The following is a 12385-nucleotide window of genomic DNA, read 5'->3' on the forward strand; positions in this document are numbered from 1 at the left end:
CAGAATTGTGAATTATGCTCTGGAGTGTAAGGGAAGATATCAGTTACATCAGAAACATGGGGACTTTATGGCGCGGTCTCTCCTGACGGCATCTTCAGGCTTTTCCATCACTGTTTTTCCTTTATGCTTAACACTGCAGCTCTTCTCCACAGCTATGGTCAGTGACTCCACATCAGCCCCATTGTCTATGGGAGTCTGAGATGATCATAGACCCATCCTCCTCTGGCCATCCCTCCTCCATACTTTACACTACAGCTCTGCCCTTTTAGAGCACAACTATGAGCAATGACTCTATCTTAGCTTCATTGTATAAAGGAGTTCAGGGGAGGGGGGTCGTGGGGATGATTTGGGGGGGGGGGTCGGAAATCTCCCATCTCATCAGAGGCTCAGGCTGCTTCTGTTCTCCCATCCATGCTTTACACTGCAGCTCTGCTTTTATGAGCTAAGCAGAAGGTCTCCGAAAGATTACATCCAGGAAAGACGATTATAGCCAAAAACAACTGAAGTATCATGTAATTGCTGCTTGTAGATCTGGGGGTGGAGCTTTAATAGGAAGGAGGAGCCTAGCGAGTCCCTTTTGGTTTTAGTTATTAAAGCAATTGTCAAGTTTAAGTACTTTACTTAGTTTAATATTGATTTGCTTTTTCTTTCTATTTTCATTCTCCTGCAATGGGAGCTTTTATCTTACATAGTGTACTGTTGGTTTCCATAGTGCTCGGCCAGCAGAGCCTGACCCCACTATGAGAGTATGCAGTGGATCTGACCCTGGAGAGGAGTTAACCCTTAACATCCCAGCCGCCTCTCTGCAGCCCATTGTTATCACCTCCTGCCCCGTCACTATCTGCTCCTGACAAGCTGCTGGTATAAATCTTGTAAAGTCTCCAGCGCGCAGTATCGGCGTCTCCAGAGGAGATCTCATCATGGCTCTCACTGTCTGGAGCTGTGTGCTTGTCTTCTGTAAATCCAGTGATGGCAGAGTAGACGCAGAACAGACCAGTGATGTCTGAAAGTTACAGCAGAACCTGTGCTGAGCTTTGTAGTTCTACTAATACTATGGCTGATATCCCCAGAAGGAGGAGAGCTCGTCCCCAGAGACCAGGAGGTGAGAAGACTGCCGAGCGGTGAGCGGCTCAAGACACACAAGACTCCTCTATAATGGTGGCGTCCGGCTGGTGTGTGGCCGGGGGCTGTGGTCAGAATACTGTCCGGGCGGCGGGGGAAGCCATCCATATTCGGCTCAGGGTTATTCTCCGTGTACAGGATTCTGCGCTGGCGGCTTTATTGATAAGCCCAGAGCTAAACAGCAGATTAATTGGCCTTAAAAGTACAGATTTGATTCGAGGAGCGGGCGCTGCGGACAGGCGCTGCGGACAGCGAGGAGGCCGGCGGCAATATTGGATTTATAGCGGTAAATAAAGAGCCCAGTGGAAGCAATTTATATTCTCTCCTCGGAAATCCGGTCCTCAGACTCCGTCCAGAGTCTAAAAATCACACCAATCTGATCGGAATAAACATTAACCCCTAAAAGGAAAGATCGCAGGGACCGGAGGAAAGTTCCCATTAGGGACACCATTAATGATCGCTCAGGGGAGGAGAACGGCGCCGCCTCTGGTCAGGCGCTGTCCACACACTGCATCTTGTCTGCAGCTTTTTATCCTGTGGCCCAAAAAACACATGAAACAACACCTGCGTTCTTACCACGTTTTTGTCAGTGCGTTTTTTAAAGGAGAAACAAAATGACAGGTTAATTCATAGAAAAAAAATAGAAATAACACACGAGCTCTATACAGGGGTAGCTAGCCTGGACCGCTGTTTAATTATTTTTTGGTAAGGAAATGACTTGGGGGCCCCCCCCATTTTTGATACAGGAACAGCAGTAGCAGCGGCCCTCCACCCTCAGATGTCTGCTGTACCTTGGCTGGTTATGAAAACATGAGGGGATCCCACATTTTTTTTTATTTGTTTAAAAAAAAAAAAGACGTGGGTCCCCCCCATTTTTCTCAAATCAACCAAGGTGCAGCAGACAAATGGGGGGTGATATTATTAAGGTGGGGAGGTCCATGGTTATTTGGCCCTATCCAGCCTAACAATAGCAGCCCACATCCGCCCCAGGAGTGGCGCACCCATTAGGGGTACTTTGCACGTTGTGACATCGCAGCGGCAATGTCGGTGGGGTCAAATCGAAAGTGACGCACATCCGGCGTCGCTGTCGACATCGCAGTATGTGAATCCTTTTACATACGATTAACGAGCGCAAAAGCGTCGTTATCGTATGATCAGTATAGGGTCCGACATTTCCATAATTTTGCAGCAGCGACGGTACAATGTTGTTCGTCGTTCCTGCGGCAGCGCACATCGCTGTGTGAGAAGCCGCAGGAGCTAGGAACATCTCCTACCTGCGTCCCGCCTGTAATGTGGAAGGAAGGAGGTGGGCGGGATGTTTACGTCCCATTCATCTTCGCCCCTCTGCTTCTATTGGCCGCCTGCCATGTGACGTCGCTGTGACGCCGCACGACCCGCCCCCTTAGGAAGGAGGCGGTTCGCCGCCCAGAGCGACGTCGCAGGGCAGTTGAGTGCATGTGAAGCTGCTGTAGCGATAATATTCGCTACGGCAGCAATCACAAGATATCGCTGCTGCGACGGGGCGGGGACTATCGTGCTCGACATCGCAGCATCGGCTTGTGTGCAAAGTACCCCTTAAATGCACCAATTCTGATGCTGGATCCGGCTCTTCTCGTTGCCCTGGTGCGGTAGCAATCAAGGTAATAAGGGGTTAATAACAGACCACAGCTGCTACTAAGCCCTAGTTTAGTAATGTGAGTTGTCTATGAGACCCCCCCCATCACTAATCTGTTCTGTTTTGCTCACTTATGGGGAGATGGGATCTGTTTGGTTTGGTCTGGGGGGATTAGATCTGTTCTGACCATGTCTGGGTGGATCGGATCTTTTGTGGTTGAATCTGGTGGATTGTATCTGTTCTGGTCTGGCTTGTGGGAATGGGATCTGTTCTGGTCTGACCTGTGGGATCTGTTCTGGTCAGATCTGGGGGATGGTATCTGTTCTGGTTGGGTCTGGGGGGTGGGATCTGTTCTAGTCTATTCTGGGGGGGTTATTAGATCTGTTCTGGTTGGGTCTGGGGAATAGCATCTGTTCTAGTCTATTCTGGGGGGATTAGGTCTGTTCTGTTCTGGCCTGTGGAATGTGTTGTGGTCTGGCCTGTGGAAATAGGATCTGTTCTGGCCTGTGGGATCTGTTGTGGTCTGGCCTGTGGGGATGGGATTTGTTCTGGCCTGTGGAATCTGTTCTGGTCTGGCCTGTGGGGATGGGATCTGTTTTGGCCCGGCCTCTGGGATCTGTTCTGGTCTGGCATGTGGGGATGGGATCTGTTTTGGTTGGGTGTGGGGGATGGGATCTGTTCTAGGCTATTCTGGAAGGACTAGATCTGCTATGACCATGTGTGGGGGATGGGATCTGTTTTGGCCCGGCCTCTGGGATCTGTTCTGGTCTGGCATGTGGGGATGGGATCTGTTTTGGTCGGGTGTGGGGGATGGGATCTGTTCTAGCTATTCTGGAGGGCTTAGATCTGTTATGATCATGTCTGGGGGGATGGGATCTGTTTTTGCCTGGCCTATGGGATCTGCTCTGGTCTGTGGGGATGGGATCTGTTTTGGTCGGGTGTTGGGGATGGGATCTGTTCTAGTCTATTCTGGAGGGATTAGATCGGTTATGACAATGTGTGGGGGATGGGATCTGTTCTGGTCTGTGGGGATGGGATCTGTTCTGGTCTGTGGGGATGGGATCTGTTTTGGTCGGGTGTTGGGGATGGGATCTGTTCTAGTCTATTCTGGAGGGATTAGATCGGTTATGACAATGTGTGGGGGATGGGATCTGTTTTGGCCTGGCCTCTGGGATCTGTTCTGGCCTGTGGGGATGTGAGCTGATCTTGGGGCAGATCTGTTCTAGGAGCGATGATTACTTAGATGGCGTGTCTGTACAGTTCAGCCCTGGGGGAGAATGTGCCCCCCGTCTCCTGCGGTTGGGGCGCCCCGGTCATTATCGCATACCTGCCGGATATCGGTGCAGGGATCAGTGCAGCTCCTGACGTCTGTGTCTTTTCTATCCATTATCCGGTCTCACCTGGTGATGCATAGATGAAAGGTAGAAGATTCCTTCTGTGAGGCCCCCGGGCCCCAGACACTATACTCATAGGGACCCCAGCACTACAAGCCAAGGGCAGAGCTACAAACAACCGGGCCCCATAGAAACAACTTAATTGGGCCCCTGGTGTTGCGTACAAGAGCCATAGCTGCAGTACAAGGAGCAGATTGTAGGACGTGCGCTCCCCGTGGTATCTGCAGCAATGATCGCTGGACGGCGGCCTCACATTCAGATGTGTGGCATCTTAGATTTTTAGTTTTTTTGGTTCTTAATATTTTTTAATTCCTTCGCACTTAATCCTGGTGTCTTGACTACAATGGTGGCGGTGACTGTAATGTCGTCATGTAGTGACACGAGCCTGTAATGCATCTGTTATGTGCGCGTTGTTACATTGGGTTTTCACATTCATCTTTGCTTCATCTTCTCAGACTTGGTAGGTCTCTGATACATTGTTACATCTCTTCTCCGTGCACGAGTTTGTTCCTGGCTGTAATCTGTTACATTGTTGTGTGTCACTATTCCTGTCATTATTACCCCCTCTGTACAATCTGCTACATTGGTTCCTCTCCATTACAATCCGCTCTGCTTTCTTCACTTCTTCTCATGTCACCTGTGTGTAATGGATCCAGTATCAAGGAAAACTGGACCCTTTACAGACGGAGCAGATCCGGAGCGGACTATATGTGATGGATCTGTTATCACTGCGCCAGAGATCGCATCTGATAACGGGTGAAATAACACGACCTCCATGGTGATCCATTCCAGTTGGGATCTGTTTTTTTTCTATTTGACACCTGTACAAAATATAACGAAACTGATCGCAGTTACATGGAAAAGTTCTAGAACCTTTCTGCCCCATTCAGATGGATCCGTCCTGTTCTGGATTGTCATCCAAAATACGCGCTGGAGAAGTGATCATTGTTGCCGGCGTTTATTGCTGTATTAGTGCTTGTATGTGTCATCCTTAGTTACATTGTTCTCTGTATATATATTGCTGTGACATTGTTTCTACCATGTATCTTTCTTTGTGACGTTTCCTCCATGCATTCTTCTCTGTGACATTGTTTCCTCCATGTATTCTTCTCTGTGACGTTGTTTCCTCCATGTAGTCTTCTCTGTGACGTTGTTTCCTCCATGTAGTCTTCTCTGTGACGTTGTTTCTTCCATGTATTCTTCTCTGTGACGTTTCCGCCATATATTCTTCTCTGTGACGTTGTTTCCTCCATGTATTCTTCTCTGTGACGTTGTTTCCTCCATGTATTCTTCTTTGTGATGTTGTTTCCTCCATGTAGTCTTCTCTGTGACGTTGTTTCCTCCATGTATTCTTCTCTGTGATGTTGTTTCCTCCATGTATTCTTCTCTGTGACGTTGTTTCCTCCATGTAGTCTTCTCTGTGACATTGTTTCCTCCATGTATCCTTCTCTGTGACATTGTTTCCTCCATGTATTCTTCTCTGTGACGTTGTTTCCTCCATGTAGTCTTCTCTGTGACGTTGTTTCCTCCATGTATTCTTCTCTGTGACGTTGTTTCCTCCATGTAGTCTTCTCTGTGACGTTGTTTCCTCCATGTATTCTTCTTTGTGACGTTGTTTCCTCCATGTAGTCCTCTCTATGACGTTGTTTCCTCCATGTAGTCTTCTCTGTGACGTTGTTTCTTCCATGTATTCTTCTCTGTGACGTTTCCGCCATATATTCTTCTCTGTGACGTTGTTTCCTCCATGTATTCTTCTTTGTGATGTTGTTTCCTCCATGTAGTCTTCTCTGTGACGTTGTTTCCTCCATGTATTCTTCTCTGTGACGTTGTTTCCTCCATGTATTCTTCTCTGTGACGTTGTTTCCTCCATGTAGTCTTCTCTGTGACATTGTTTCCTCCATGTATCCTTCTCTGTGACATTGTTTCCTCCATGTATTCTTCTCTGTGACATTGTTTCCTCCATGTAGTCTTCTCTGTGACGTTGTTTCCTCCATGTATTCTTCTCTGTGACGTTTCCGCCATATATTCTTCTCTGTGACGTTGTTTCCTCCATGTATTCTTCTCTGTGACGACGTTTCCTCCATGTATTCTTCTCTGTGTTGTTTCCTCCATGTATTCTTCTTTGTGACGTTGTTTCCGCCATATATTCTTCTCTGTGACGTTGTTTCCGCCATATATTCTTCTCTGTGACTTTGTTTCCTCCATGTATTCTTCTTTGTGACGTTGTTTCCGCCATATATTCTTCTTTGTGACGTTGTTTCTGCCATATATTCTTCTCTGTGACGTTGTTTCCGCCATATATTCTTCTCTGTGACGTTGTTTCCGCCATATATTCTTCTCTGTGACGTTGTTTCCGCCATATATTCTTCTCTGTGACGTTGTTTCCGCCATATATTCTTCTTTGTGACGTTGTTTCCGCCATATATTCTTCTCTGTGACGTTGTTTCCGCCATGTATTCTTCTCTGTGACGTTGTTTCCTCCATGTAGTCTTCTCTGTGACGTTGTTTCCTCCATGTATTCTTCTCTGTGACGTTGTTTCCGCCATATATTCTTCTTTGTGACGTTGTTTCCGCCATATATTCTTCTTTGTGACGTTGTTTCCGCCATATATTCTTCTTTGTGACGTTGTTTCCGCCATATATTCTTCTTTGTGACGTTGTTTCCGCCATATATTCTTCTTTGTGACGTTGTTTCCGCCCTATATTCTTCTTTGTGACGTTGTTTCCGCCATATATTCTTCTCTCTGACGTTTCCGCCATATATTCTTCTTTGTGACGTTGTTTCCGCCATATATTCTTCTTTGTGACGTTGTTTCCGCTATATATTCTTCTCTGTGACGTTGGTAAATCTCCTATTTCAGTGATTTCCTCTTGTTTTCCAGCACGTGTCCCGGATCATCCCTCGGAAGATAGACGTGTGGCGTTCCTCCATCATGACCAGGCAATGGACTCCCTTCTTGTCGCTACCGACCGTCTCTGTCCTCCTGCTTCACCTTACAACTCTCCGAGCAGATTTCCCAGAGATGGAGGAGCAATGCCTGAAGAGGGAGCACCCGGTCCTCACCTTCCAGGGTGAGCGCTGATCACACTATGCATCACAATGTAGTCACTCCCAGCACTAGGTGTAGATTGCAGTATCTGCTGTTTACAGCATAAGATTAACATTATAGAACTTTACACTTTGCTGTACACTAAACCTTATTCTCCAGTCACCTCCAGAGCTGCACTCACAATTCTGCTTTTTCTTTAGGGCTCATATATAGTTCAGTGTTTCACGTTCAGGTGCTATCCGTGTTTTTTCTTGGGGGGGGGGGGTAGCATTTGTACCTCATGAATGTTTGTCAGATTTGTTTTTGGTCTGACCACGTGGTCCATACAAAATTGTGGAGATGTCTGACACTGATCGAGAGTTCGTTCCAAACCGGCAATGCCAGTCTATGGGTGAGTGAAAAAATCTCCCTGCAATCACCGCCGTCTGTGGCCCATCCTTCTCAGTGACAGATGGGAGAAGGTGGAGACTCTGTCCCACCTCTGAGGAGACGCTGGCCCACCTCTGAGGAGACGCTGGCCCACCTCTGAGGAGACGCTGGCCCACCTCTGAGGAGGCGCTGGGCCACCTCTGAGGAGGCGCTGGGCCACCTCTGAGGAGACGCTGGGCCACCTCTGAGGAGACGCTGGGCCACCTCTGAGGAGACGCTGGGCCACCTCTGAGGAGACGCTGGCCCACCTCTGAGGAGACTCTGTCCCACCTCTGAGGAGGCGCTGGCCCAGCTCTGAGGAGGCGCTGGCCCAGCTCTGAGGAGACGCTGGCCCAGCTCTGAGGAGGCGCTGGCCCAGCTCTGAGGAGGCGCTGGCCCACCTCTGAGGAGGCGCTGGCCCACCTCTGAGGAGACTCTGGCCCACCTCTGAGGAGGCGCTGGCCCACCTCTGAGGAGGCGCTGGCCCAGCTCTGAGGAGACGCTGGCCCAGCTCTGAGGAGACTCTGGCCCAGCTCTGAGGAGACTCTGGCCCAGCTCTGAGGAGACTCTGGCCCACCTCTGAGGAGGCGCTGGCCCACCTCTGAGGAGGCGCTGGCCCACCTCTGAGGAGACGCTGGCCCACCTCTGAGGAGACGCTGGCCCACCTCTGAGGAGGCGCTGGCCCACCTCTGAGGAGGCGCTGGCCCACCTCTGAGGAGGCGCTGGCCCACCTCTGAGGAGACGCTGGCCCACCTCTGAGGAGACGCTGGCCCACCTCTGAGGAGACGCTGGCCCACCTCTGAGGAGACTCTGGCCCACCTCTGAGGAGACTCTGGCCCACCTCTGAGGAGACTCTGGCCCACCTCTGAGGAGACGCTGGCCCACCTCTGAGGAGACTCTGGCCCGCCCACCTCTGATGAATTTTCGTCCTTTTTTCTAGTTTTCCATTCACATCCAGAGCTGCATTTATAATTCTGAACAAAATGCAATCTGCCCTGATCTGGCGTTGCAGTGTGGGGTTTGTTACTTGCTAATGTGAGTGTCCAGCCAATACTGAGCAGAATTGTGAATGCAGCTCTGGATGTGACTGGAGCATTAGATATTTTTCCAGATAATTAGTTCCATGTACTTGTGGTGATTCGTGGACTGAACCTGTAAAATGAAGAGGAGATTTGGAGCTTGGAGGGAATCGCGGTTGATGTCAGGTTTAGTAGAAGTGGTAATTGATCAGCGGAGGATCACGGCGGTGTCGCCATCCGGTCATCGGCCCCCGGAGCCGTCGCTGCAGTCGCTAATGATGGCGGCGTGTCCGCAGTGTACGATGAATGTAGCTGTCTGATCAGAGTTTATGCTAATGAACCTTCGATGCGGATTATTAGCTTAACTAATTTATTTAATCAATTTGATGAGTTCTCCGAAATCTCCCGATTACAAATGAATTCATCAAAACTGGAAGCGACGGCCATTAATATTCAGCCCCGACGATGAGGCCGATCACGCTCCAGCGGCAGATGGAAACCATATCTCTAGATTTATGGCAAACGGCACAGGGAGCGAGGGCGCGGCGGGGAAGGGAGCGAGGCGGGGAAGGGAGCGAGGGCGAGAGACTGGGAAGGGAGCAAGGGTGAGGCAAGGAAGGGTGCGAGGGCGAGACTGGGAAGGGGGTGAGGGCGAGACTGGGAAGGGGGTGAGGGCGAGACGGGGAAGGGAGCGAGGGCTAGAGACTGGGAAGGGAGCAAGGGTGAGGCAAGGAAGGGTGCGAGGGCGAGAGACTGGGAAGGGAGCAAGGGTGAGGCAAGGAAGGGTGCGAGGGCGAGTCTGGGAAGGGGGCGAGGACGAGAGACTGGGAAGGGGGCGAGGGCGAGACTGAGAAGTGGGCGAGGGCGAGACTGGGGATGGGGCGAGGGCGCGGCGGGAAAGGGAGTGAGGGCGAGAGACTGGGAAGGGGGCGAGGGCGAGACTGGGAAGAGGGTGTGGGCTAGAGACTGGGAAGAGGGCGAGAGACTGGGAAGGGAGCAAGGGTGAGGCGAGGAAGAGGGCGAGACTGGGAAGGGGGCGAGGACGAGAGACTGGGAAGGGGGCGAGGGCGAGACTGAGAAGTGGGCGAGGGCGAGACTGGGGATGGGGCGAGGGCGCGGCGGGAAAGGGAGTGAGGGCGAGAGACTGGGAAGGGGGCGAGGGCGAGACTGGGAAGAGGGTGAGGGCTAGAGACTGGGAAGAGGGCGAGAGACTGGGAAGGGAGCAAGGGTGAGGCGAGGAAGAGGGCGAGACTGGGAAGGGGGCGAGGACGAGAGACTGAGAAGTGGGTGAGGGCGAGACGGGTGATGGGGCATAAGCGAGGCGGGGAAGGGAGCGTGGGCGAGACTGGGAAGAGGGCGAGTGACTGGGAAGGGAGCGAGGGCGAGAGACTGGGAAGGCAGCGAGGGCGAGAGACTGGGAAGGGGGCGAGGGCGAGAGACTGGGAAGGCAGCGAGGGCGAGGCGGGGAAGGGGGCGAGGGCGAGAGACTGGGAAGGCAGCGAGGGCAAGAGACTGGGAAGGGAGCGAGGGCGAGAGACTGGGAAGGGGGCGAGGGCGAGAGACTGGGAAGGCAGCGAGGGCGAGGCGGGGAAGGGGGCGAGGGCGAGACTGGGAAAAGGGCGAGGGCTAGAGACTGGGAAGAGGGCGAGAGACTGGGAAGGGAGCAAGGGTGAGGCGAGGAAGGGTGCGAGGGTGAGACTGGGAAGGGGGCGAGGGCGAGACTGAGAAGTGGGCGAGGGCGAGGCGGGGAAGGGAGCGAGGGTGAGACTGGGAAGAGGGCGAGAGACTGGAAAGAGGGCGAGAGACTGGGAAGGGAGCGAGGGCTAGAGACTGGGAAGGGAGCGAGGGCGAGAGACTGGGAAGGGGGCGAGGGCGAGACTGAGAAGTGGGCGAGGGCGAGAGGGCGAGGCGGGGAAGGGAGCGAGGGTGAGACTGGGAAGAGGGCGAGAGACTGGAAAGAGGGCGAGAGACTGGGAAGGGAGCGAGGGCTAGAGACTGGGAAGGGAGCGAGGGCGAGAGACTGGGAAGGGGGCGAGGGCGAGAGACTGGGAAGGGGGCGAGGGCGAGAGACTGGGAAGGGAGCGAGGGCGAGAGACTGGGAAGGGAGCGAGGGCGAGAGACTGGGAAGGGGGCGAGGGCGAGAGACTGGGAAGGGGGCGAGGGCGAGAGACTGGGAAGGGGGCGAGGGCGAGAGACTGGGAAGGGGGCGAGGGCGAGAGACTGGGAAGGGGGCGAGGGCGAGAGACTGGGAAGGGGGCGAGGGCGAGAGACTGGGAAGGCAGCGAGGGCGAGGCGGGGAAGGGAGCGAGGGCGAGACTGGGAAGAGGGCGAGAGACTGGGAAGGGAGCGAGGGCGAGAGACTGGGAAGGGGGCGAGGGCGAGAGACTGGGAAGGCAGCGAGGGCGAGGCGGGGAAGGGGGCGAGGGCGAGACTGGGAAGGGGATGAGGCGGGGAAGGGGGCGAGAGCGAGGCGGGGAAGGGGGCGAGGGCGAGGCGAGGAAGGGGCCGAGGGCGAGGCGAGGAAGGGGGCGAGGGCGAGGCGGAGAAGGAGGGCGAGGCGGGGAAGGGGGGCGAGGGCGAGACGGGGAAGGGAGCAAGGGTGAGGAAGGGAGCGAGGGCGAGATGGGTGCAATGTTTGGTGCAGACGAGTCGCCCCAGCTCTCCCCGAAACAGGAGAATTGTATTTTTGTCTTTGTTATTCTGCCCCTCTGCCCTTCCGCCCCTCTGCCGTTCAGCCCCTCTGCCCTTCCGCCGCCCCCCTCTGCCCTTCCGCCGCCCCCCTCTGCTCTTCCGCCGCCCCTCTGCCCTTCCGCCGCCCCTCTGCCCTTCCGCTGCCCCTCTGCCCTTCCGCTGCCCCTCTGCCCTTCCGCCGCCCCTCTGCCCTTCCGCCGCCCCTCTGCCGTTTCGCCCCTCTCCTCTTCCGCCCCTCTGCCGTTTCGCCCCTCTCCTCTTCCGCCCCTCACGACAGTGGGTCCTTTGCGCTTTTTCTGTTTGTAAACTTTGTAGGGAGTCTGTGACATTCTACACAATCCTCGTTGAGCCTGCACTGATACATTGTAACGCTCACTTCTGACGTGTTCAGAGGATTCTCTGGGTCCATTGTTACAAACCCTCATCTGCGGGGAGTATGGGCTCCACCAGGGTTTTCCGTCTCTGGAGATATTTTTTTGGTTTTCATTCGCTGACTTCGAGGAGATTTTGAAGATGAATTATTGTGATTGTAGAAGTTTTCTGGACTCGCTGTTGATATCCACACGTCCTGCAATGATGAGTTTGGTCTGGGGAGGGCGCTGCGCTGTCTACAATGCAGGTTCACACGGGGGTGAGGACTTCTGTGGGCGCAGTAATGGCGGCCATTATTGGCATGGGCTGCAGTAGTGCCGGTACATGAAGCCTCTTCTCACTCCCATCATCTCTTTTCGGTGAGTTTCGCCATCTCTTCCACCTGTTATTCTCCTCGTGCTCCAGGTACCGATCTGCGGCCTCCTCTGTCCCGGGGGGATCCCCGCGTCCTTCATTATCTTTTCCTTTTCTTCATTACAAAAATGGAAGCAATGAAGAGTTTGAAATTTCAGTCGTTCCGCTGAATCCACAGCAAATAATCAGTAAATGACTCTTTGTAGCCGCTTCCTCGGAGCGGGAGGGTTTCCTGCGCCCCCTGGGACCCTTTTCTCTTACTGACCTTTTAGGGGATGTTCCCCCAGCAATTACACATCAGACATCGCTACCTCCGCGGCTTCTCAATATTATCTCATTATACTGGGAAAGTATTTGCCC

General features: G+C 53.2%; 1 protein-coding gene across 2 annotated transcripts in view; it reads left to right on the top strand.

Annotated features, from left to right (window-relative positions):
• Positions 1–12385, top strand: part of SEMA5B (semaphorin 5B) — a 359347-nt gene that overhangs the window by 154601 nt on the left and 192361 nt on the right. For both annotated transcript variants that reach the window (XM_075317013.1, XM_075317012.1), the window contains exon 3: positions 7014–7203. In XM_075317013.1, the coding sequence (XP_075173128.1) occupies positions 7065–7203 (139 nt within the window). In that variant the 5' untranslated portion in view covers positions 7014–7064. The remainder of the gene's footprint in view (positions 1–7013; positions 7204–12385) is intronic.

The sequence above is a fragment of the Anomaloglossus baeobatrachus genome, chromosome 7 (genome assembly GCF_048569485.1).
Source record: "Anomaloglossus baeobatrachus isolate aAnoBae1 chromosome 7, aAnoBae1.hap1, whole genome shotgun sequence".
Classification (NCBI taxonomy): domain Eukaryota; kingdom Metazoa; phylum Chordata; class Amphibia; order Anura; family Aromobatidae; genus Anomaloglossus; species Anomaloglossus baeobatrachus.